Source organism: Pinus tabuliformis, chromosome X, assembly GCF_031772625.1.
Source record: "Pinus tabuliformis cultivar Carrire ecotype Pingquan chromosome X, CPIR1, whole genome shotgun sequence".
In the NCBI taxonomy this organism is placed as follows: Eukaryota; Viridiplantae; Streptophyta; class Pinopsida; order Pinales; family Pinaceae; genus Pinus; species Pinus tabuliformis.
The window spans coordinates 1,247,110,719-1,247,135,104 of record NC_142308.1 but is presented as its reverse complement, the minus strand read 5'-3'; the positions used below and the strand labels follow the sequence as shown (position 1 = coordinate 1,247,135,104).

Here is a 24,386-nt window from a genome sequence, read left to right as displayed (position 1 = left end):
ATCAAAATCAGGAGATCTAGCATACTTAGCCATCCATATGTTGAAATCTCGCAAATGGGAATTAACCGTAATGGCATTATCTCCATGAAAGCTAGGCAATTTGTCTATCCCAACAAATGGAATATCATTGGGGGCTCCAGGAATGTTAGAAAAATCACAAGGGCCCAACAGACTCATGGTGTTGCGCCTAACTTGACCCCTAAAGAGCAGATGAACGTCAGAAAGGGCTTCTTGTCCAAGATTTGTAAGGAGTGCACGAGAAGCGCGTTTGTGTGATCGCACCCTGTAAACCTTTTCAGGATCCGGAGTGGGGTTGCACAGACTGCCTGGATGTCTTCTAGTGTACACTCTTGCAGATAATATGGGAAGTGGAGTCGCCACTTGAACAAGAAGTTAAGCACAGCAAAGCTTGAAAAAAACAAGGACCAAGGACAGAAAAACTCTATCCCCGGCAGCGGCGCCAAAAAATGTTTTCGCGCGGATTGACACGACAACGCTCGGATCGGGGGCTGTCACTCTGATCCCCGATCCCTCCGTTTAAGCCTGTCTCCCGCGGCTAAGGGGGGTAGACCCTGTGAGGTGATGGAGGCCAACTGCCAAACAATTGGGTTGGGAGACGAGATGCACGATAGGGATAAGCACTAAAACGATTTGATGAATTGAGGAGACCAGTGCCTTATGAGATTGGTGCCTAAATGATTACTTTCTAGGTGATATAAGAGCATAAATCATAAACAGCAATCACCTATCATCAAATGATCAGAACAATGCTTTAAATATCCAGAAAAAAACCACAAAGCTCCTCAAATAACGATATCCAGCAAACTAAGAGAAATAAATTGCTTTAAATAACAGTGAATCCAGATATCTATTTGTGTTCAGATCTCAGCGTGAAAGATACAGCATGAATAAAAAGACTGAAACTGGCAAAATAAATTTTCCAAAAAAAAAAAATTATTATTATTTTTTTTTTTTTTTACTAAGCAAAATCTAAAAAAAAAAAAAAAAAAAGAGATTTAAGAGAATAAATCTAGAACTAAACTATTTCTTTGTTATTTTTCCCTTTTTTTTTTTTTTTTCATATTATATTTAAAAAAAAAAAAAAAACTAAGATCTAAAACTTTTAAAAAATCTAAAGCATTAACTAAATAAAAATAATAATAAAAACTACAACCATATATAAACTATGAAGATGTTAAAACAAATGTGAAAATTTTAAATAAAACAAACCCTACAAATCTAAACTAAAACTAAGGAAATAATTAAAATCTATATGGCAATGATACACGTTACTCTTAAAACTAAAATTTAAAAGAAACAACAAAACTATGCTAACCCTACGACTACGCTAATGGAAGCAGCTCAAACGACTTGGAACCGAAAATCCAAACGCCAAATATGATACGTGACCCTTAGCTACAGCAAACCAAGAAAAATTTCGACGCGGAGAACCTAAACCCTCGACCAGGACAACCGACGGCGGCGAAAACACATAAACGACCCGATTTCGAAGCTTAATCGTGATGCTGCGCAGGTGGAGGGCCGAAACGATAGGCACGCGGACCAGACGGAGGGGTACAGGACCGACGTAAGGAGAAGAGGCCAGTGATGCTGGCTAGCTTGCGGCTTGATGGAAATGATGAATGCTGGCCCGCACAAAAAAAATTCAAACCGATTTATATGCAATGCAGGTAAAACTGCTGAAAGAAAAAATGAGGGTCGATTGGCTTATGGTGAAAACGGCAGCTTGGAAAGGGATGGGGAACCTGGCGGCGTGATTCAATTCCGCAGATGAATATAAATGAAACAGAACTGAAAACAAACAATGAGCGTTTCAAAGAAATATATGCAGGGTCGATTTATTGTAATTTTAATGAAACGAAATCTGAATCGAACGTGAAACCCTGCAGATATTTTTTACATTTGCACCCAAAAGGAAACGATTTCTCCTTACGCTTATTGAAGAAAAACGGAAAATCTGCGTGTATTTCAAATGGAGGGCGTTTTGAAACTCACCTGAATGCTTAGACTTGAAATCAGATTTTGCTACCTGGTATGATTTCACGCCGCTGTTTGAAAGTATTCAGCCTTCTTAACACTGCTCAGATCTGAGACGGCTGCAAGCTGAGGGGCAGGACTGTGATAATGCTTTGAACCCAGAACAAAATTTTGAATTCCTTCCCGCTCCAGCAACCTTGAAAAATTCCTAGATCAGATATACCTGTAATCTGCAAAGATGAAAACGAAATCTGGCGGACATACACAAAATTTTGCAGTAAAACCCTTGAAAATTCGCCTAAAATCAAAATTTTACAGCTCTAGAACAGCCAGATTTAACCATGATTGCAGTAACATTTTCAATATATCATAATTTGAACTTTACTGTGAAAATAAAGAAAAATCTCTCCTGTAAAACAGAAAATGAACTTTAAATAATTAACCCAGGGCACAATCAGCTGGGCTCTGCACAGAAAAGCCTGTGGGAGTCGGCTGGTTCAGCCCAGAACTTCCCCAAACGCCCACCAGTATCCTTCACTTAAAGATTTCCTGCACACCTCAAGCAAACATCAGCAAAGAGGGCAAGAAATGCTGCTAGATTTCAAGAAATAATGGAGATACCTGCCATTATTTCAGAAATCCTGCAACATTCAAACCCTAGCACGTGAGCAAGCTACCTGTACTCACAATGCTCTGAAAAAAAAAACCAGCTATTTTAACTGCTGAAAACTGAAATATGCAGAAAAGCAAACATCTCACAGCAATTCCAGAGAGTAACACCAGCCAGTTTGAACCCCAAAGTCTTTTTATTAATCAGAAAATCAGATTACAAGAGAGCTTTCTCAGTACAGACTCACAGATCAGATAAAAACGTAAAATGACCCCCTAAGACCCTATATAAAGGAAATGATCCCAACGGCTAGTTTTGGGTGATCTATGCTGAAGCGATCTCGACCGTCGATGAGGGTTAAGACATCCCTTAATCTCATCCGTCGATTTTATTTTTAAAAAAAAATATTTGCATGCATTTACAAAAATATTATTATTTTATTGCTTAGGGTTTTTGCTTTATGTTTTTTAATTTTTTATTATTTTTTATTATTATTATTATTATTTTTTATTTTTTTTTAATTTATTATTTTTATTCATTTTTTTTTAATTTTTAATTCATTTTAAGATGGATCATCAAACCAAGCCGTTGGAAACATCACCTAGGACGTAGGACCTAGGACTCATGAGGGGATTTACAACATTTTCAACCCTCAAGACACATTTCATCATGATTTTTTACAATTTACATCTCAAAGGGATGAATCCACTTAATACAGACCCTCATAGAACACCCAGTTCTGCGACACAACCATAATCTAGCAGATTGACATGCTAGGATTCTCCTAAAGTCCTAATAACAAAATGCATCCCGGCTTTGGGGTCGGGTTTGAAGGAAAACTCTGCCGATCCATGGATCGGTGAGACTAAAAACCTCCCGGGACGCAGATCATCATTAGAAAGTCAAGTCCACCTAGGCAATTCTACATACATGACTCTGATCTGCTTAGATTATTTACAATTCATACATGCAGACTGGGTTTACAACAAAAATGATCAAGCTGTTGATGACTGTAGGCTGGCACGGACACGTCGTTCAGGAGCTACCCCTCTCTGCCAACAGAAAGGAGGCGTACTGCATGGGCAGTTGACCAGTAGTGGTCAACACAGTCAAATGAGAAGAGGGAGATAAATTATTAAATTAAATGGTCAAAGAAAGAAAAATAAGGTTAAAAATGTAAAGGAGAAATTAATTAAAGGATAAATTAGTGATTTTTTTTAGAAAAACAAGGGAAGGGAAGGGTGTTTAGTAAAGGAGAAAGAGATACTATTTTATTTTTAAAAATTATATAAAGAACATTTTTTTTATTATTATATGGTTAATAATTTAGAATTTTTATATAATATTATGATATTTATCTATGTAGTAATAAATGAATTAATCATATATATGTGTATATATACAAATTAGTAATAAAAGGTCTAAAATGTGAATAATAGGGAATTCAATGAGAGGGTAGGGGGTTTAGTTATAGAAAAAATATAAGATGATATTTTATTTAATATAAATAAAATTATTTATCATATATATATATGAAATATATTAAATAATATGTATATATTGAAAAATTTGTAGAAAGAGGGAGGGGGGAAGTTTTTGAAAAAAGTGGGGGGGGGGGGGGGGTTGGGGGTGTAAGGAATTTGAGAAAAGGGGTTCGGAGGGGTGGGGGCCGTATGGGGTTAAGAAGTAAGGAGATGGATTATAGGCTTCCAAGGGTGGCAGTTGAAAAGAGTGGGTGGGGAGGATGTAAGGAATTCGAAAAAAAGGGGTTCTGGGGGGGGTTAAGAAGGAGATGGATTATAGGCTTCCAGGAGTGGCAGAGTTTATAGCCATCAATGTTGCATTAATCTATCGGGATTAAATTGGCGCGGGGAAAAAATCGGAAAAAATCGTAAAAATCAGGAAAAAATCGCTAAAAATCGGGAAAAATTTGTAACATACAAAAATATTCTTTTTTTTTTCAATTTTTTTAATATCTAAAGCATCTACAACATAAAATAAATACATTGACACATAAATATGATAAAAGAACTAATATATAAGATGTTTAATATCATTTCTAGTGCCACATCACACATAACAGTGAATCATGTCCTGAATAGTATGTCCTAACTCATGACTCCCAACTCAGCCTCAAAATATCAACAAAAAATATAATAATGTATCTCATATCATGAGTATAATGTCATATACAATGAAATGAACCAAATAACTAAAGTCTAATACTACTGATTTCCTTTGCCCCTCTAGATGTAGATGCCGATGGAGTTGGCAGTGGACTCTGCTGTGCTCTAGAAGTTGAAGAACTAGGAGCTCCAGGGAGTAGACCATGTCCGCTACTGGTGACAGGGGTAGCTTGGGTGGGTTGTATCGCCAATTTCAAAAACTCGCGATTTTACGATATAATCGCGATTAGTGCAACACTGATAGCCATCTTCCCTATTGAAATGTTTGGGGTGCTTTTCAATTTCTAAAGCTTCCCTAATGACACGAGAATTATGAAAAGGGATGCTAGCTAGGATTCGAGCCTGGTCAAAGCTAATAAGGTGTTTGGTGCTATAGGAGTGCTCAGCAATGGCAGGCTTGGCCACTCTATGATGCCTGTTATCCATCATCCCCCCCTCCCCCTTTTTCAAAAATATTTCCCCCTTCCTCTTTCTACAAATCTTGCAATATTTATAAATTATTTAATATATTTCTAGATCTAATAAATAAGTTTATTTATATTAAATAAAATATCATCTTATATTTTTTTATATATCTAAACCCCCTAACCTCTCATTGAATTCCCTGTTATTCACATTTTAGACCTCTTTTATTACTAATATGTATCTATACACATATAGATATGATTAATTCATTTATTACAATATAGATAAATATCATAATATTATATAAAAATTCTAAATTATTAACCATATAATAATAACTAAATTTGTTTATATTTATATAAATTTTTAAAATAAAATACTATCTCATATTTCTCCTTTACTAAACACCCTTCCCTTATTTTTCTAAAAAATCACTAATTTATCCTTTAATTAATTTCTCTTTTACTTTTTTAACCTTATTTTTCTTTCTTTGACCGTTTAATTTAACCATTTAATTTAATGATTTATCTCCCTCACCTCATTTGATTGTTCATAGTTTAATTTAATATTTTACATTCTTGTGACTATTATACTAGTCTCCATGCTCTTATTATTTATAGGTCTGATCAACTCTCTCACTTACCATCTATTTGCTTTTTGTTCCCTGATGATGGGTGGAGTGTCCACCCGAAACGTCAGATAGGGTAAATATCTACATAGTTTTCTCAAGAAGATACAATCAATATGAATAATTGTGCAAATCTCCACTCTCAAAAAAAAAAAAAAACTTTAACCATTTTGCAATCGAGCTCTTTTAGTTAATGTTTTGGGCATTTTAACATGGATAAAGGAGTAATATGGATGATTAACTGATCTTGACTATAAACTTTTTCTCTCACCTTACCAGGGGGGTTAATCCTTGGCCCTAGTCTAGTAGGACCTCCACTAAGGCCTTAGGGTCATAGGAGGAGCACTACTTGGGAAAACTTGGATTGAAGTAATGCGTCCATCACCTTTTTCCATACTTATCATCTTCCATTTCACATCATTCCTTTGATACCACTTCCATCCTTCGGCTTAACTATCACTGGTTCATGAGGATTTGGCACTCACATATCCACATCCTTGAGTAGGGTTGGAAACTTTTCCCTAGAGGTTGATGGAGCTAAAAGAATGAAAAAGAAAAATATGGCCACAACAAAAGAAAAATAAGGTTAAAATGAAAAAGATGGGTGGGACAAAACTAACCAGTGTCTAAATTGGCACATTTTCAACACCTGCCTATAGCCTTTTTGATGCCATTCTTCCACTTTCCATTCCTTCCTTATGCATTTTTCATCCATTATTACCCTATTTCTGATGTAGGTATGAATAATCTCTTTTCTTGCCACTTTTACAGTTACTCTTATGCATTATGTCATGAACTTGTCACCTTTCATATAACATTGTCAGACAGGAGCACAAGGCAGTGGTTGTAACTCCTTCGTGTTGCTACAACTCCACAACGAATGTTGTCGACGAACACACAAGGGTTGCAACTCCTCAGACCAAAATACACCAATGTTGCAACTCCTCTACATCATTGCAACTTTGGCGTGATCACTGAAAGGACTGCTACAACAAACCTAGGACCAACGAAGTTGTTGCAACTCATGATTGCCTTGACTTTGCCTTGCTACTATTCTTTCATACTATGCCAACTCGTCAATCAATGCTCCAACTACATGCCTAACATGACTCTCGTGATGGAAGGCGACAGAAGAAGCAAGTGCGTGACCAATTGAGAATGAAAACTCAATTGCCAAAGATGCCCAATTGATCCAAGTCATCTTTTGCTTGAACCATACCAATATTTGAATACGTTATTGTAACAGGACGAGTCACCTAATTCTCACAAGTTGGTTGTTCGATCGTTCACTTAATTTAGACAACAATTATCTTGTATAAACACCTTGCTTTCTTCAAAGCCCAGGGGAGGAGAAAAGAAAGGAAGAAATTATTGTCAATTGTTGTATAATTTCTCTTTGCTATAATAGATAGACTCCTTTGTTCCAATCGCTCAATGCCAATCTTGTGATTGTGTGACTGAAGATTTCACAGTACCTCGTCTAAGGCAATAGGGCTCCCTCCTTAGCTTTGTATTGTTAGGTAACATTAGTAGGTAGATTAGTATTTACAATTCTATTAATTTAAAATTAGTTTATATTGTTGCAATTGTGATAATTTGTTTTATTGCAATCATGTTAATTTCCTTTTGTTGCAATTCCGACATTTACTTATGTTGTAGTCACATTACTTAATTGTTGTTGCAACTCCATGTTACGTAATTCAAAACACTAATTCCAAGGATAACGACTAGTTAATAGATTTGTGAGTTTATGGACATCCCCAGTTGTTGTTGCAACTCCTGTTGTTGCAATCCGCTTGTAGCTTACTTTTACTATGTTTTCACTAACAATTTACGATTGAGAAGTTTGTGATGTTTGCACACCGATTTTGGGTTGATTGTGTCGTTCATTGCATCTTAGGCGTGTGCCATTGCATCTTTGTTACAACAAACCAAGAATATCATTATACTTGAACATGTCACTTTTAGCAGTTGGTGTCTTTACTTTCCTGAATTCCTGAGCATTTGATGCTCCATCTCATCATCATGAGCTCTAGCTCCCTCATTAGCCATCACCTAATTCCCGAGCATTTGATGCTCCATCTCATCATAAGGAACGCTTGCATCTCCCAACCTTGATGAGCGAGAAACTATCTCATCTAAAGGGGTAAAATAAATGCTATCATAAAGAGCAAGCTTTGATCCTTGATCTATGCACCATTAAAAAGCATTATCAAAAAGAAGTAAAAGGCACACCAGAGGGGTGGAAAAAGCAAGCCTAGAGGGGTAACTCATGTCTCCATGATTGCTCCCTCCATTAATCTAAACACTCAAAATGTTGTTGAAAATTGGCAACTCAGGGATGAATTCCTTAAAATTTCATTTCTGACAATTCTAGAGTGACTTTCTAAAATTAGAAAGTCATGTCTAGCATCTCAAGTATGACTTTCCAAAAATAGTAAATCATCTTGCATCAATTGGAAATCAAGCATAGTTGATGGAAAATCACTTAACTTACCATTAATCAATCCTAAAAGTTCCTGAAATTAATTAGAAAGGGACATTACAAAGGATTATTTGGTTTTGGGAATCAACACATTTGATTTAGTTTCATTACTATTGAATATTACCGTTATAGTTGAATTGTTCTAATCCATAGTAGTTTGTGGAAGAATCTATGACTATTGAGCTTCTTTATATCATTAAGGATATCTATTCTTATGAATGTGCATTGTTGTTATGATATACAATCCTCTTCATGATTTGTTGAAACCCTAAATAGATAGAACCCTAAGGGCAAAAAATTCCTTAAGGACATTACATCCCCTTAGGGGCTGGAAGCACCTAATAGGGTTGATTATTTAGCCACCCCTACAAAGGTAGGGAACACTTTTACAGGAGTTGGTCTAGTTAGATATTTGAAGGTGATCCCAATTTGAAGTATCATTATGCCCTTAACACTAAAGTATGGTCCATTTCAATGCATCTATGGTTATGGTCTCTAATGAAAGGTTTCTTTCACTTGCATTTGAGATGGTTTTGGCAAGTGGTTCCAAAGTAGCTAAGGCCTTTGAGGGCACATTATTCCACCCATACTCCACATGATGCCCAGGTCATACTACACTTCTGAAGAGCATGATGATCTTACAGATGCAATGTTGCCCCTATTTAGCAGAGCATTGGGAACTTAGTAGTTGATGGCACCCAAGGGCACCCTCAAATGCCAGAGCGTTGAACTTCTCTTGCTTGGCATTGAGGATTCTTGATGATGTACCAATGGGCCTAGCATACCCCCAAGCTAGCCTTGATATTGTTTGATGGGCGTGCCTTGATCCAAAGCCCAAATGAGGATGGTTATCACTCAGGATGATTGAAAAGGGCTTGTTGCACCTGATCAAGCCCCAACACTAGAGCGAGAGTACACTACATTATCTATTTGGCACCCATAGAGATGACGCAAGGCACCCATAGATGGCTTTTAGACACATGGAGATGCTTTGAGGCTTGATTCGAGGACCCTTCCTCAAATTGAGGTTGATCATGATGCTTGGAGACTCTTTTAGCCCTTCTAGTGCACTCTTGAAGCATCTTGAGCCCTAAAACGGCATGACATCATGATTACTAGGAGCTTATGGCTCACACTTGTGGGCATTTATTTGTATATTTTATTGTTGAGCTAGTGGGTTGACTTGTAACCCAATTTTACTTTGTGCCTACTCAAAATTAAACTTCTTTTAGGGGATTTTAGTGGGCTATTAGAGGTGATAAACCGCATATAAAAAGAGGATCGCCTCCTGTCATTTGTCATCATCACAATTATGGATTTCAACCTCTAGAAGGATTCAACTTACCCTAGTTGTACTTCACTACTTGAGGAGATGTAATCTTCTATGGATTTTGGCTATTGGAGACTAGTCTTGTGTTGGAGACATCTTTTTGGGATTGGAAGAAGGCATGTTCTTGGATAATTTGTGAGTATTCTATTGCATATCTTTTATGGTTTATATGTAATGAAATATTGCTAGGGTTTCTATTTTGTTCCTTATCTAAATGTAAATGTTTATTGGAAATTCTTAGTAGATTGTTGCATGTTAAATCTATTATCCTTGAGCTCCCGAGAAAACCTCCTAGTGAGCCTTTATCTAGTTAATTTCTCCCCTCACAAAAACATAGTTAGGGTTAGAAAGTGAAAACTAGGGTTCCCCCCCTTACTTGATGTAATGTTCCTAACTAGGCTGAACAGTGATATGAAAGCTATAAACAAATCCAACACCAAAAATATGAAACAATCAACAGACACCCATAAAAACACTACAAATAAGAATCATCTGAGCCATATTATTAATTCTTTCGGAGCAAGTACAATAGTGTTGGAATGGTGCACCTGGGCTTGCCTCAATGAACAAGCGTGACAAAACCCAAGTGAGTAAACAACAGCCCAAATGTTGCACAACAGTTGCTCCAAAGATGATCTGCGCTGCCCAGAAACCGCGCTGCCTCCTGTGCTCAGAAAATGCTGCAACTTTAGCTTCCGGTTCCTCAACCAAAATCCACCAAAACCCAAAAAGGGTTTGGCCTAGTTCCGACCCCCAAAATTTGGCCTCCAAGCACCACGTCCTCCTCCTCACGCCCCTTCTGTGGAAAAGGGGTCTATGCAAGAAAAGGCGCTCTAGTCTTAGGGATGGCCCCCTGTGGATCTCTGGTGCACATAACTGCCTCCTATAGCCTAGAGGGTCTGTGTGACTTCACTAGTCCACGCATGGGCTCAAGTAAGCCCACAATGAAAGTATATACCCTTCAAGCCTCTGATAGGTCCGGGACCATCATTGAAACTCACAAAAACTCCGAAATATATTGCTCTGGGTTGCCTGTCTGGCGCAGTTGGGTCAGCTCCCTGAAATGGGCCTCCAGATCCCTCTGGTCAAAGCGTTCCACCACCCTCCTGGTGAAATCCTCATAAGAAGCCACATTGGCATGCCCCAGGGTGGCCAAACCATGAAACCACCAGTCATGGGCTTCCCCCTCCATGTGCAGCGTGGCCATCTTGATGGCTTCCAGCTCTGTCATCCAGTTGAGATGGAAATAGGTGTCCATCTTCTCAACCCAAGCCCTAGCAGTGCACTTGGCAGTGCCATCGAATGTAGGGAAGTACATCCTCCCTATGGTCCTCTGCAGCTCATAGCTCTGTGTGCTCTTTCCTCCATAGCCCTTGCTCTTCTCATTCTGCTTGAGCTTGCAGAAATATCTGAAAGGGAGTACTTCACTAAAGTTTGCACCCATAGATTTTCACTCTCTGAAGTGGTCTCCCATCTGTGTGGGGTCTTCACCCCAGCTGGTTTGATCTATGCCACAGGTACAAAAGAGGGCATTGTGGCTCGAGTTGGCCCACTAGCTGATGGGGGTTGTGTTGTCAATGAAGGGTGATCGAATTGTTGGGAGGCTCCAAAAGTTTCCCCAAATAAAAATCCTCTAGGGGTGGTTCTCTCTCTGTCCTGCATTTTTATCTCCTCCAGCATCTCCTTTTGGCCCTTCGCTAAATCATTCAAAGCCTTCTATCAAAAGCCATCTCCTCCCTGCTCTTGGGTTCCACCATATCCTCCTCTAACACCATTGCTTTCCCCCAGCCTCCGTGTCTGGAGTGATTTCCACCTCTCTTTCTTTGCTCTAGTACCTCTACCTTCTGTATGTGATGTTCTACTAATCCCCTTCTCTCACAGGAGAAAATCCCCACAACTGAGCCAAGACCTAGGCTCTGATATCATTGTAATGTTCCTAAACATGAATATAAGTGATATACAAAGCATGCAAACAATCCAGCAATTAGAAAAACGAAATAGACATCAAGCACCCATGAAAACACTGGAAATAGAGAACTGCTAAGCCATTTTATTACATCTTTAAGGGAAAATATAATAGCAAAATAGAATGGTGCACATGGGCTTGTCTCAATGGACAAGCATGACAAAACCTAGGTGAGCAAATGTTGAACTGAAGGTTGCCTCAACTGCTGCACCAAACTGAACTGCGCTGCCCAGAAACTGCATTGTCTGCTGACTTCGAAGGGCTGGAATCACTGCTTCCCATGCTCAGAAAATTATGAGATTTCAGCTCCTTGCTCCTTGGCCTAAACCCAAAAAAGCCCAGGAAGGGTTTGAGCTGGTTTAGACTTCTGAAATTCGACCCCCAAGGAGCCCAACCTCAGTTGCAACTGCAAAACTCGGCCTGCTGGAATGAGGCTGTAAATCCTCCTGAAAAGTGCCCCAAAACTCTGAGATGATCCCTCCTACAAATCTCCTTCCTTCCCGGATGAGTTTCTGGGCTGTAGCTCTTCCCCTCAAGACCCACAAAATTGTTGAACTGGCCCTTTGCGCTATCCTCCAAGCCTGGAATTCGAACTGTTGGGTTGCTGGCTTTTCTAACCCCAAAACTCTTTCTGAATGCTGGCCCAATCTTGTCCTTCAAGTTCCTTCACTCCTCCAGCTAATGGCTAACCCAAGGTGGCTCTATCTCCCTCTGCGTGTTCTCACTGTTGGCCCAGAAATACGCACTCCCTAAAGATAGTTGAGTGACTGTGTTGTAGATACTCCCCGGAACTCCTGAAAATGTTGTGGAACTACCTTCCTAGGGTGGCACTCGAAGTCCCCCGAAGGTAAGGTTGAATCTCCCACTTGAGAGATTCGTGGTTGAACAGCTAGTTGACTCAGCTAAGCAGCTCGAGCAAACAGTCAAGTAAATTCAATGCACAAGGATGAATGAATGACCAAGTGAGAGCCTCCTTCTCCTTATGACTTCGTGGGCCTTCCTTTGCCTCATGTGGCCCCCTCCAATCAGCTATTCGAATTCCCTCCAAGCCAGTCGAATGTCCTAGCTTGAATTCCCAGGTGGATGGCCCCCACCTTCCACTAGCAATCTAATTTGGCCGAAATCTCTCCTATGTCCCCAAGTCCAAACTGCTGGGTCCTTTTCCTTGGAAAAAGAGTGCAAAATTGTGTAGGGATAAACCTGTTACAAATGTATTTGGGAAGGGACATGACAAAGTGAGTATTCCATACCCCGAAATTTATCCCAGAAATTTTAAAGACCTGTATCATATGATGGGCAGAGAAAGTACCAGTGTGCATAGATGAAGAATTCCTGCATATTCATTTGTAACAGTGTTGTTAAAATCGCGATTTTATCGGAAAATCGCGATTTTTTCCTCTGCCCGATCAAATCGCGATTTTTATCCGTAAAAATCGCCACTTTTTTTTATACCGATTTTTATCGAAAAAATCGCGATTTTTTTAAAATATCGCGATTTTTTGCGTAAAAATCGTGGGAGGCGCGGGCAGCGGGGTTTTATATGGCAAATTCGATTTTTTTTTAATTCATTGTGCTGTCGCCGCGCGGAGGAGGAGGAGAAGAGGTGAGGGAGAGGAGCTGAAGGGTTTCCGTCGGATTTGGGAGCGAATCCAAGCGTTTTTAGGAGGAATCCAAGCCAAGATCACCAATTTGTCCATAAAAGAGGTATGTAGATTAATTTTTTTTTGTTTTGCTTCTATAAAAACTTTGGTTTTCATTGTTTTTAAAGAATTTTTTGAAATTTTTCATTGATTTGGGATGGGTAATTTGTTATGACTATGAGAACCAATTTTTTATTTTTATTTTCTCATTTTTTTTAAACATTGTTTTTTTTTTTGAATTTTCATTGTTTTTTGGCATTTCCCATTGGCATTTGGTTGGGTAACTTGGGTTTAGAAATTGGGATTTTGGAAATAATTAACTTGTAATTTTGCAAATGCTAAATTGTAATTTGTATTATGTAATCCTAAATTCCTATTTCCTAATCCTTATTTTTCCATAGGTTTGCAAATTCAAAATTCAAAAACAAACATGCCAAGGAAATTGGATCCTTTCTGGGAATATGGTGACCCTAAAACTCCGAATGATAGACAAAACTTGTATTGCAAGTTGTGTGGAAAGGAAATATTCGGGGGGGTGTACAGGTTGAAGTTCCACCTTGCACAAATCCCTGGACATGATGTGGGGCCCTGTCTAAATACAAATGCTGAAATTATCCAAAAAGCCATGAGAGCATTGGGAGAATTAGAGCACACTAGAGATGCCAAAGAAGAACTCAAAAGGCAACTAAAAAGGTCAGTTGAAGGAAGTGGGCCAAGTGGCACTGGTTCTACTGCAGCGTCACTCAATCCGGTAGCTGCATCATCATATTTTGTTCCTCGAACCACACCTGGTTCACAACCAACTATTGGTTCAATGCTAAAAAGAACTGAAAAAGAACAAGCTGACAAGTTGATGACAAAATTTCTCCTCTGGAGTGATATTCCTTTCAGCATTGTAAGGAGTAATCCATTTTTCCAACCTATTGTTGATGCTATTGCCAGTGTTGGCCCGGGGTACAAAATCCCTTCTCTTCATGATTTCAGAGGCCGGCTTCTTCAAGATGAAAAGCGTGACTGCACCCAAAGATTGGAGGATTTTAGGGCATCATGGGCACAAACAGGATGCACTGTTATGTCAGATGGTTGGACTGACCAAAAGGGGAGAACCCTTATAAACTTCTTGGTTAGTTGTCCCAAGGGGACTATGTTTATCAAATCTGTTGATGCAACTCATCAAATCAAAGATGCAAGAACTTTATGTGATTTGCTGGATGTGTTTATTTTGGAGGTGGGTGCAGAAAATGTTGTCCAAGTCATAACGGACAATGCTGCAAATTATGTTGCTGCTGGTAGAATGCTTATGGACAGGCATCCTGCTTTATTTTGGACACCTTGTGCTGCCCATTGTATTGATTTGATGTTAGAGGACATAGGGAAAATTCCCTTTGTCAAAGAGGTTGTTGACTCATCAAAAAGCATCACAAAATTTATTTACAATCACACATCTGTGCTTAGCTTGATGAGAAAATGCACCAACAACAAAGAGTTGGTGCGCCCCGCCATTACACGGTTTGCGACGAGTTTCATATCTCTTCAATCCCTCTTGAATTCTATGTGGGATTTGAAGAGAATGTTTCTTTCAGAGGAGTGGCGTGCTTCGTCAATGAGCCGCAAACCAGAAGGAGAGGCCGTCTGCAGACTAGTTTCATACCAGGAAGACTTCTGGGCGGGAGTGCAGGAGGTGTGCGCTGTTACAGAACCTTTGGTAAAGGTTCTTCGGTTGGTTGATGGTGAGAAGCCCGCAATGGGCTATTTGTATGAAGCCATGGACAGGGCCAAAGAAGCCATTCGGTCCTACTATGATGATAAGGGAGATGATGGGTTTCAGAGACAACTCCTTCTATGGGAAGTCATTGATGAGCGATGGAACAACACACTCCATCGTCCCATTCATGCTGCTGGGCTTTTCCTGAACCCTGCATTTTCTTATGCATGTGGGTTTAATTTTGATGTTGAGGTCGTGGAAGGATTATTAACCTGTGTCCAGAAGATGGTGAGATCTCCAGAAGAACGTATGGAGATCTCTAGACAAATTGAGCAATATAAGTTGTCAGGTGGCACATTTGGCTTTGAGATGGCTGTCATTGATAGGACGATTAAAATGCCAGGTATTTTTTAGTTTGTAGTATGTACTTTGTAACTTTGTTTCAACTTTCAAATTTCATTGTTTCTTCAAATTCCATTTTTTTCTTATGTTTATTTAAAATTTTATTTGTAATTTTGTTGTAGACGCATGGTGGAAGATGTATGGTGGCAGAGTACCCCTTTTGCAAAATCTTGCCGTACGCATCCTCAGCCAAACATGCAGCTCCTCGGGATGTGAGCGCAATTGGAGTGTATTTGAAAAAATACACAACAAGAAGCGTAATAGGTTAACACTTAAACATTTAAAATATTGCAAATTTCCAAATAAATTTTTGAATTCATTAAAGTTTTAAACAATATTTTTTTTATAATATTAATTATTAATTATTATTTCATGAACTTTGTACAGGTTGGAGTCCCATAGACTTAATGACATGGTCTATGTCTACTACAATCTTCGATTGTGGGTGAGACAACTAGAGAAGAGTAAGACACCTGATACGGAAGCCATCTCATTGGATGGGATTGACACCACTGCTGAATGGAGGGTTGAGACCGAGAGGCCTCTCATGGATCCCACTGAGGATTGGTTAGTGCAGGATGAGGGGGAGGAGGAGGGGGAGCAGGAGCAGGAGCAGGAGCAGTTGGAGGAGCAGGAGGAGGAGGTGACACCGCCTACCCGGGCTACCCGGGCTACCACTACCACCAGTAGAGGACGTGGTCTCCGTCCACCTAAGCCTCCTGTAGCTGCTACTACTAGTTCTTCAGCTTCTAGAGCACGTCAGACTCCACTGCCATTTCCACCAGCACAGGCACCAGCTTCTACATCTAGAGGGAAAGAGAAAGTTGTGCCATTTTCTCGCAAGAGGGGCAGAGGAAATCAATAGGATTAGACTTTCATTTTATTATATATGACATTATGACATGATGAGATACATTATCATATTTTTTGTTGATATTTTGAGGTTGAGTTGGACTTGGGACTCAGGACTTACTATTCAGGACATGATTCAATGTTATGTGTGATTTTAGCGCTAGAAATGATATTAAACATCTTATATATTAGTTTTTTTATCATATTTATGTGTCAATGTATTTATTTTATGTTGTAGATGGTTTAGATATTAAAAAAATTGAAAAAAAATGAAAAAAAATGAATATTTTTGTGCCAAACGCTTTTTTCCCACTTTTTTCCGCTTTTTTCCCGCTTTTGTCGATTTTTTCCGCTTTTTTCCCGGCGCCGATTAAATCCCGATCGCGCTTTGTGCAACATTGATTTGTAACCAGTGCTGATTAAATAGTCATATTCTGAGGCTCAGCCTTCTCACAGCCCTAATCCACAAATCAGACTGCTTATTTTGGAGGAAATATTAATGATATGGCTGAAGGGGAATAAGGATGACCTAAGCAAACATAAAGGATGCTGTTAATGAAAGGGGACTAGAAATGTAAGCCCTCCAAAATCAGTTGTTGTTGCACTATAATGTTGGGGAAGAAAAGAAAAATTTAAAACTAGAAATCAAAGGCTAGGAATGCAGCAGAGGAATCAACAGGAAATAAAAGCATTGGCAAGGAACATAAATTCAGAATTCCAAGTGACAAGAATCTAAGGTTCTAAACTAATTAGATTTGTAAAGCATCCATGAATGACTAAAAAAAACTAGAAGACATGTGCTTATAGAAATGGGACTGAAATAGGACTTGCATTTATAAAAAAAATAACTACATTGCAAATCCCAGGTTTTAAAGCACAGTCTGATTTTCAACCACTCTTCTAGCCTAAGTCCTACCTGTTGATTACATAGTAACAGAAGAATGAAATGCAGAAAGAAACAACGGAACGCCAGCTAGAAAAAAACAGTAGCAACCCATTGAACTTGAATGACAATCAGTAATATACCCTAACTCCTACCATTGAAGATAACATGAACACAGCGGCAATGCAAAATTGAAAGTAATCTCCGTGGAGGAAATTACTGGAGGGAGTGATGAATCGATGATTAATTAAGCCAGTCCTCCCCTATTTAAAGAGTTAAATCAGGGCCTTGGCTTGAACCAATGTTGCAAACATTGGCATCGGGGTAAAATCTGCAAACATCGGCTAGGCCAAAAAATCGTGATTTCGCAATTTTTTCATGATAAAACTGGGATGTTTACAACACTGGCTTGAACACTTAAGATTCCAAAGTTGGTGTTTCCTTCACACATACTCCAATCCATGGGTTCACAAAAGACTAGAAATCTCTTGAAGTTTGTGGCATAGCTGGCTGAACTGTCCGTGACTTGTTTTCATGTATTTCAAACCGTTCACTAGCTTTTCCCTGCTTTTTCCCTAGCACTCCTTTATTTTCTATATTTTTCCACTTTATGGTTTTCTTTTGCAAATATCAAGTTTTGAATGAGTTGTCTCTAAGTTGCCAATGATCCGTTGGTTCTACTCAACTGCAGGAATCTTCTGGGTTATTCATTCCCCTGCAATATTTTCATTCAAGCATGTGACAGTTAATTTTCGAGTGGTTTAACTCACGTCCAACTTTAAGATACCCTAGAGGTCCAACATGACTCCTACTGTGACCAGGTTGGACATCATGGCAGACCTCTATGTCCATGGAAGGTGGACTCCATTGGATTCTTCACTGTTGTTCAAGCAAACTTCCCATGTGACAGACTTCAAAAATAAAAAATGCGAATTTAGTTCTACTGCATGTGGACTTCTTCAAAGTCCAACAAAAAGAAATGAAGCCGACTTGACAGAGATGGCACCATGAAGAAGACAGACTAATAACTTCTGGATTTCTCATATTTGCAACAGACAGAATCTTCCCTTTTCACTAAGTGAATGTAAGGCATAAAGTTTCAACTCCAATTCTATTGTTGCCCTTTATTCACAGGAACTACAAATAATACACACAGAACTCTAAGAATTAATTGCCAAAACTCAAATCAATATGCCATCGAGGCTTACCAAAACCTGAATAAAAAGGACCAAAAATTATATGATGACCCTTCATGAAAATGGGTTCATTATTTGCCCCCTGCTGAATAACAAAATTTTCACTTAAGGAAGGTAAAAGTTTCAATCGCAATACTAAGGTTATAAGGTTGAGGTACAACCCCACCCACTGAAGGGTGAGATCCATCTTCCCACACTCATTAAGGGCCCAGGGGTGAGGTGTAGCTAATGACGTAGACTTTTATTTATATTCTCCCCATGGTCATATCATTTATGTGCACACTTGTGTACAATTGTACCAAAAAAGTCAACTACCACACATGAATAGTCTACCAGAGCCTACTACAACTCCCACAGAAAAGCAATGACTCTTAAATGCCCCCTCATAGCCATTTGTCCACAATCCAAATAATGAAACTCTCAATTTACAAGTGCTTATCACTCATCAGGCTTGTACTTAGCAAACTTGCCCTGGTCATCTACTTCCTTCAAACTCTGGCCACTATGGCTCTCAACAACCTCAAGTGAGGCCATCTCAATGTTGAACAATTCCATAGTAAGGTCTTCTTCCTTCTACTCAGCCAATGGTGAGTCACTTGTGCTTTCTCCTCCAACTACTGAAAAACTCTCCACAGTCTCCAAGGAAAGTTCTTCAGTCTAAATATCCTCATCATTGTCCCACTGATCCTCATTTATCTCTGTTTCAGGACAGTGAGTGAATGGATTCCTGACAAGTGATTCTGTCATGCAAATGTCGTTAAGCTGAGTAACCCGGTGGATTCCTGACAAGTTATTCTCTCATGCAAATGTCCTTAGGTTGAGTAACCTCAGTATATTCCTGACAGGTGATTCTCTCATGCAAATGTCCTTAGGCTGAGTAACCTCTGTATCTTGTAGCTCAGGAAAATCATCCTGTGAATATCTTGCTCCAAAAGTGGGGCAGATGCATTCATCCTCGCCACATTCTTGTGGTGTTTCCACGTTATTCTTCTTTAATCTACCCAATCACCATTACATTAATGGGTGCATTTTCTACTGTCAAAGAAGGACTACGATACTCTTCATGGCCAAGGGGTTTACTTTCACAACGTATTGCAACAGTTCCTTGAGTTCTTGTTCCTTACTAATCTCCACATGTCACCATTTCAACATGCTAAAGCCTGATATTCGATGTCTTACCACAATGCAGGACATGTTGATAATTGCTACAATATATAAAAATATGAAGTAGCAAACCTGACTAGAAGATCAAGTAGCAAACCTGACAAGATTTGGAACCTTCTGGTCTCTTTTGTAGAGTACTGCTTTCTGCCACAAATAACTTGTCCTGAGAGTTCAACTGAGCTTGGTGATTGCGCATAGGTGGTTATACACACCAATATACAAGTCGATCAATATTTTGATGTGGCACCTATTGATCAATCCAAAACTAATCTTCCATAGATGGGTGTGAGCATTGTTGATATGGCAAGCTAGAAAATATCATTCGCATCCCTTGATGATCAATCACATCAGGAGGCAGGGAGGATAGCTGCTGAGAAATGGGCTCTTGATATGCAATAATGAAATGATAGCTACATTGGATGTGCCTGCTGATATTGTTGAGGTTGTGGTTAAGAGTCTAAGACATTTGAGGAGGCAGGTAGTATGGATTATAATCCATCTTCTGTGGCCATTGGGACTGATACGATCCTTCCGTGGGTGTTCTTCATTGACCTATAGTCCTGGGTTCTTCACACAACCAATGTCTTCAACATATAATCAACAACTTACCTTAGCAACTCCATTGTGGAATAACAAGCAATCAGTTTATAAGTATGGCTTTCCATGCAATTAGGTGGGCATATAATCAAAGATTTAACTAGTCACAATAAAATGCTTTTCATTGTTATCATTTTTTTCTGAGCAATACGTCTTATATTTACAGAAAAATACTTGCAATCAAAACAGCAAAATACGGAAGGGTTTTCCATGCATTCAGGCGGGCATACAATCAAAGACTTAACTAGTCACATTGAAATGCTTTCCATTGTTATTATCTAAAATCTTTAAATTGTAAACCAATATAAATTATCTGTTAACTAATTCTGTGAAAGCAAAACACTCTAGATACCAAATTTGTATTACAGCATACCTTGTCTAAAGGTCGAGGATACAAATCAACACGATAATATGCATTTGACATCAATAATTTTGGATTGTAAGACTGGAAGAGACTGCACATAAACAAGCATTTGTAGTTAACTAAGTTAACTATGTTGGCCTCTCAATAATAATTTTATATATCATTTCCTTCAATAATATAACTTTTGATTGTAGGACCGGAAGAAACTGCACATGAACAAGCACTTCTGCTTAATTACACCAACTATATTGACCCACAAATATTTGATTTCCCTAAATCTGAATGCAATTTCATATTATTTAAAAAGCATGAACATTATGATATACCTACCATAACGTATCCAGAGCAATAACGATATTGAGCTTTCAGTTCTCATAGTGTAGGCTGTAAAGAAGGGGAAAACTTTATTGTATTTTATGTTGTGACAATAAAGGTAATGTTATGAACAAGAAGATACAATCAGATAATTTTATAGATGTCCAACAAATGACTAAGAAATAGGTCGACACTCCAGAGTACAATCAGTAGTTAATAGAACAGTTCCATATTCTAAAATGTTTACAAAAGTAGAGATACCAATGGTTATATTAGAGAGGGTAGCAAGATTTAGGTAAAGAAAAGAGGAAAACCCTCATAGACACCAGGCCCTAGCTCTATTACAGTGAAATCTAGCACCTTAGTGCAAAGCCTCACTAGGTGACCAAGGCAATGAGCAACAATGGAAGTGTCACCACTATCACCTTCGTAACTACTTTTATTGTTTTAGTGATAGATGAAAATCCAACACAAGGGAGGCTTCCCTTGTAGAGCTTAAGGATCAAATGTGTTAATTTTCCACTGCTCTATTCTATGTTAGTTACTTTTAGCCCAATTAACTTCTTCAATAAGCAATCCTTTCAACAATAATTAATTCTTCCAATAATCAACAGTAAATGACGATAGAACAGTAAATGCAATGACATTAGGAGACAATCAACAACAGACACCGATTTGGTCAAAGACCAGGGAAAAACTCCACAATGGGGAAAACACTTTGAAAATTCTTCTTCTATTTGATTGTCATAAAATGTTCAGCAGAGAGTACAATCAGCCCAAATCCAAAAGAGTCGAGTAAAACTTTAACTATTCAAATAGACAAATCAATATCCAATCAATATGAGCTTCAAATGTCAACTTTAGTCAAACTGTCAGATCTGCTATACTGTCAAAGTAAACAGCAGTCAAGATTGCCTTAATCAGGCCACAAGTCAATGATCAAAGTGCCTTCCAACAGCTCGGTCAAAGGTCAAATGGCTCAGCCTTGAATGCAGGTCAAAAATCATTCAAAACAGTCTTGAAATCCATGGTCAAACCTGGTCAACGGAGAGAGGAAGTCTGTGGTCAACGCAGGTCTGAAATCTGTGATCAAACCCTGCGGTTAGTGGTGGTCAAACTGCCCAGATTGCCTCAGTTCCTGTGGCAAACAATGCATCCTTCCCAAACAGAAATTCTTCCACAAAAATTGAAGTAAATCATGCCAAAATAACCCAAGTCAACATTGGTCAAAGCCCTTCAAACAGAAAAGTCGACGCTGCAGTCAAAGATGCCAAGAGACCTCGCATGTGTGAGAGAGAGAAGGCTGCCTCAGACCTGTACGAACCAATCCAAGCAAGAGAGAGAAGAAATGATGTGTTGTGTTGATGTCCAAATGAGCTTGAGGTCACTTGTATTTATATCTGATGGAGGAGGGACAATTTGTCCTTAGGCCGACCTTGACAATTTGTGTCCTTGTGGGCTTGACTTCAAAAATACACTTTCCCTTATCCAAATTCAGTGCTTCAAAGGTCAATTTTGCTCCTCTCGGAAAGAGGAATCTAATTCAATGATTGGAATTTGCCACTAAGCTACCAAATTAACAGCCCCTCAGCTAGGGAGAAATTCCAACTAGATCATGTGATCATCGCAAGTATCAAATCATGTCCCATCTCTGCTCAACTCTATATGTTGAATCATTCTCAAATCTAAAGAAGAAGAATCATAGGGGAGCTTCAACTACCACCCTCTATATCAAGCAATAGGCAAGATACAACCTACTAAGCAAGGATCACAACCATCCCATTCTGCAACCAATGGGCGAGATACCACTTGCTATAAGAGGTAAGGATCACATCCATCCTATTGCCTACCGATCTTCCCAACAATGACCCTCAAGAGTAGTGTGGTAGAACACTTGCATCATAATCTGAGCCTAGGTTAGATACCCGACTTTCCAAAGGTAACGATCACACGCCCTAAGCCTCCTCAACCCATTGGCCAGACGAGGAGGGACAATCTTGTTAAAGAAACTGTAACTAGGTTCAGTCTTCATACTGACATGATATTTGTAAATGATGAAATAAAAGAAACAAATTTATTTTTGTATTCCTTGCTACATGGGTTTCATGAGCAAGAGGTTTATTTGTTGGTGGCTCCCATTGAGAGCCTTAGGATTTATTTTAAGTAAAAGAGTCAATGTCATGTATGAAGAAGCTCTTCTTGAACCTATGTTTAATGTATACAAGTCTATAAGAAATGTCTAGAAGCCGTCCAAAGACAAACACAATCCCTCTTGAAGAAATAAACCTGCAAATCGAATTAAAAGAAATCATGTCGGCTCACCTATGGAGACACATCTGTTCAGCATGACATGTCGACTCATTTATGGAGGACAAACTACTATAAATACCCAGCTAGGGTCCCCGCAAAAGTGGAGTACAAAACTCGGATTCTCCGTAACTTTTAAATCGGTGCAGTAGAGTACAGAACTCGGATTCATCTGAAGTTTTCGGAAGGCTGTCGCAGGAAGATTTCGGATGTCACTTAGGAGGTCTGTCCACAGTACAAATAAAGTCTCGGCCTCCTCACAGTCTCGGTGGATACCACAGAAAAGGACTCGAACTTATCGCATTGCAATCTCGGCATACATGTGATGAGAAGGATCTCGGTAACACTCTAGACACAGTCACAGTCTTGGTGATCAGTGTCTCAGCATACTAAACATAGTCACTGTCTTGCTATATTTGTGATGAAGAGGATCTCTATGATACATTCTCACCATACATTCTAGACATAGTCCTGACCCCGACATAGTTGTAGTCATGGTAGTTATAAGGTCGTGATCTTGATCTCGGTACAGCGCTCATATCTCACTATAGAGATCTCATTGTCCTTATGAAGATCTTCGTGGTGTAGCAATGATGCAACAAAGATCTCAGTGCAGCAAATATGCAACAGTAAATGATCTCGATTGTACAGTAGTGAAGGCCTCGGTGTTGCAACAGTGATGACTTCAGACATCAACGGCAGTGATAATGATCTCAGCAATGACAAAGAAGAGGATTGGTGTCTTGGTCTTGGAGTGGCTAAATAGGTCAAGGGTCATTGTCTTGGTATTCGTCAGTTGGAATCTCTATAAGAAGAATTTTGTGCGGGTTTTCCTCTCAAAGAGTGAGAGGTTTTGGCCCTGGCAGAAAGCCAACACCTTGTGTTCTTGTCTCTTTTGTTTTGGTAGCTATTTGATGAACTACGAAGACACACTCTAATAATATCAAGATAAGATTGTGCTAATAAGAAAAATTTAAAAATACCTTGCAAATAGTTATCATGGCAAGAAGAATCTTATTAACTCAATTTGCCCTAGATTCTTCAACATAGTATCGAAGCAAGGTGTTGAAGTCAAAGAAAGGGTAGAAAAGAGACATTCAAGGATCAAGTTTCAAGAAGGGCATCAAAGCAAGTTGAAGGTTATCAAAAGAAAAGGATCAAGATCTACATTGAAGAATAAAACCCTAGATTGAATAAGCAGTCTACAACAACAAGAGTTAATCAAGCACTAATTAAAAGTGCAGTCTACAAGCAGTTATCATCAAAAGGCCACAAAGACCCTCATCAAGTTGTCTACAAAGCAAGATAGCTCGAAGGACCTCAAAAACGAAGATCACATCATCTTGGAGAAAG

At 39.0% G+C, this 24,386-nt stretch overlaps 1 protein-coding gene across 1 annotated transcript in view; it reads right to left on the bottom strand.

Moving 5' to 3' along the window:
- LOC149144492 (uncharacterized) overlaps positions 1 to 24,386 on the bottom strand; it is a 219,237-nt gene that overhangs the window by 18,149 nt on the left and 176,702 nt on the right. The window contains exon 8 of the mRNA XM_089448782.1: positions 20,421 to 20,502. Within this exon, the coding sequence (XP_089304908.1) occupies positions 20,421 to 20,502 (82 nt within the window). The remainder of the gene's footprint in view (positions 1 to 20,420; positions 20,503 to 24,386) is intronic.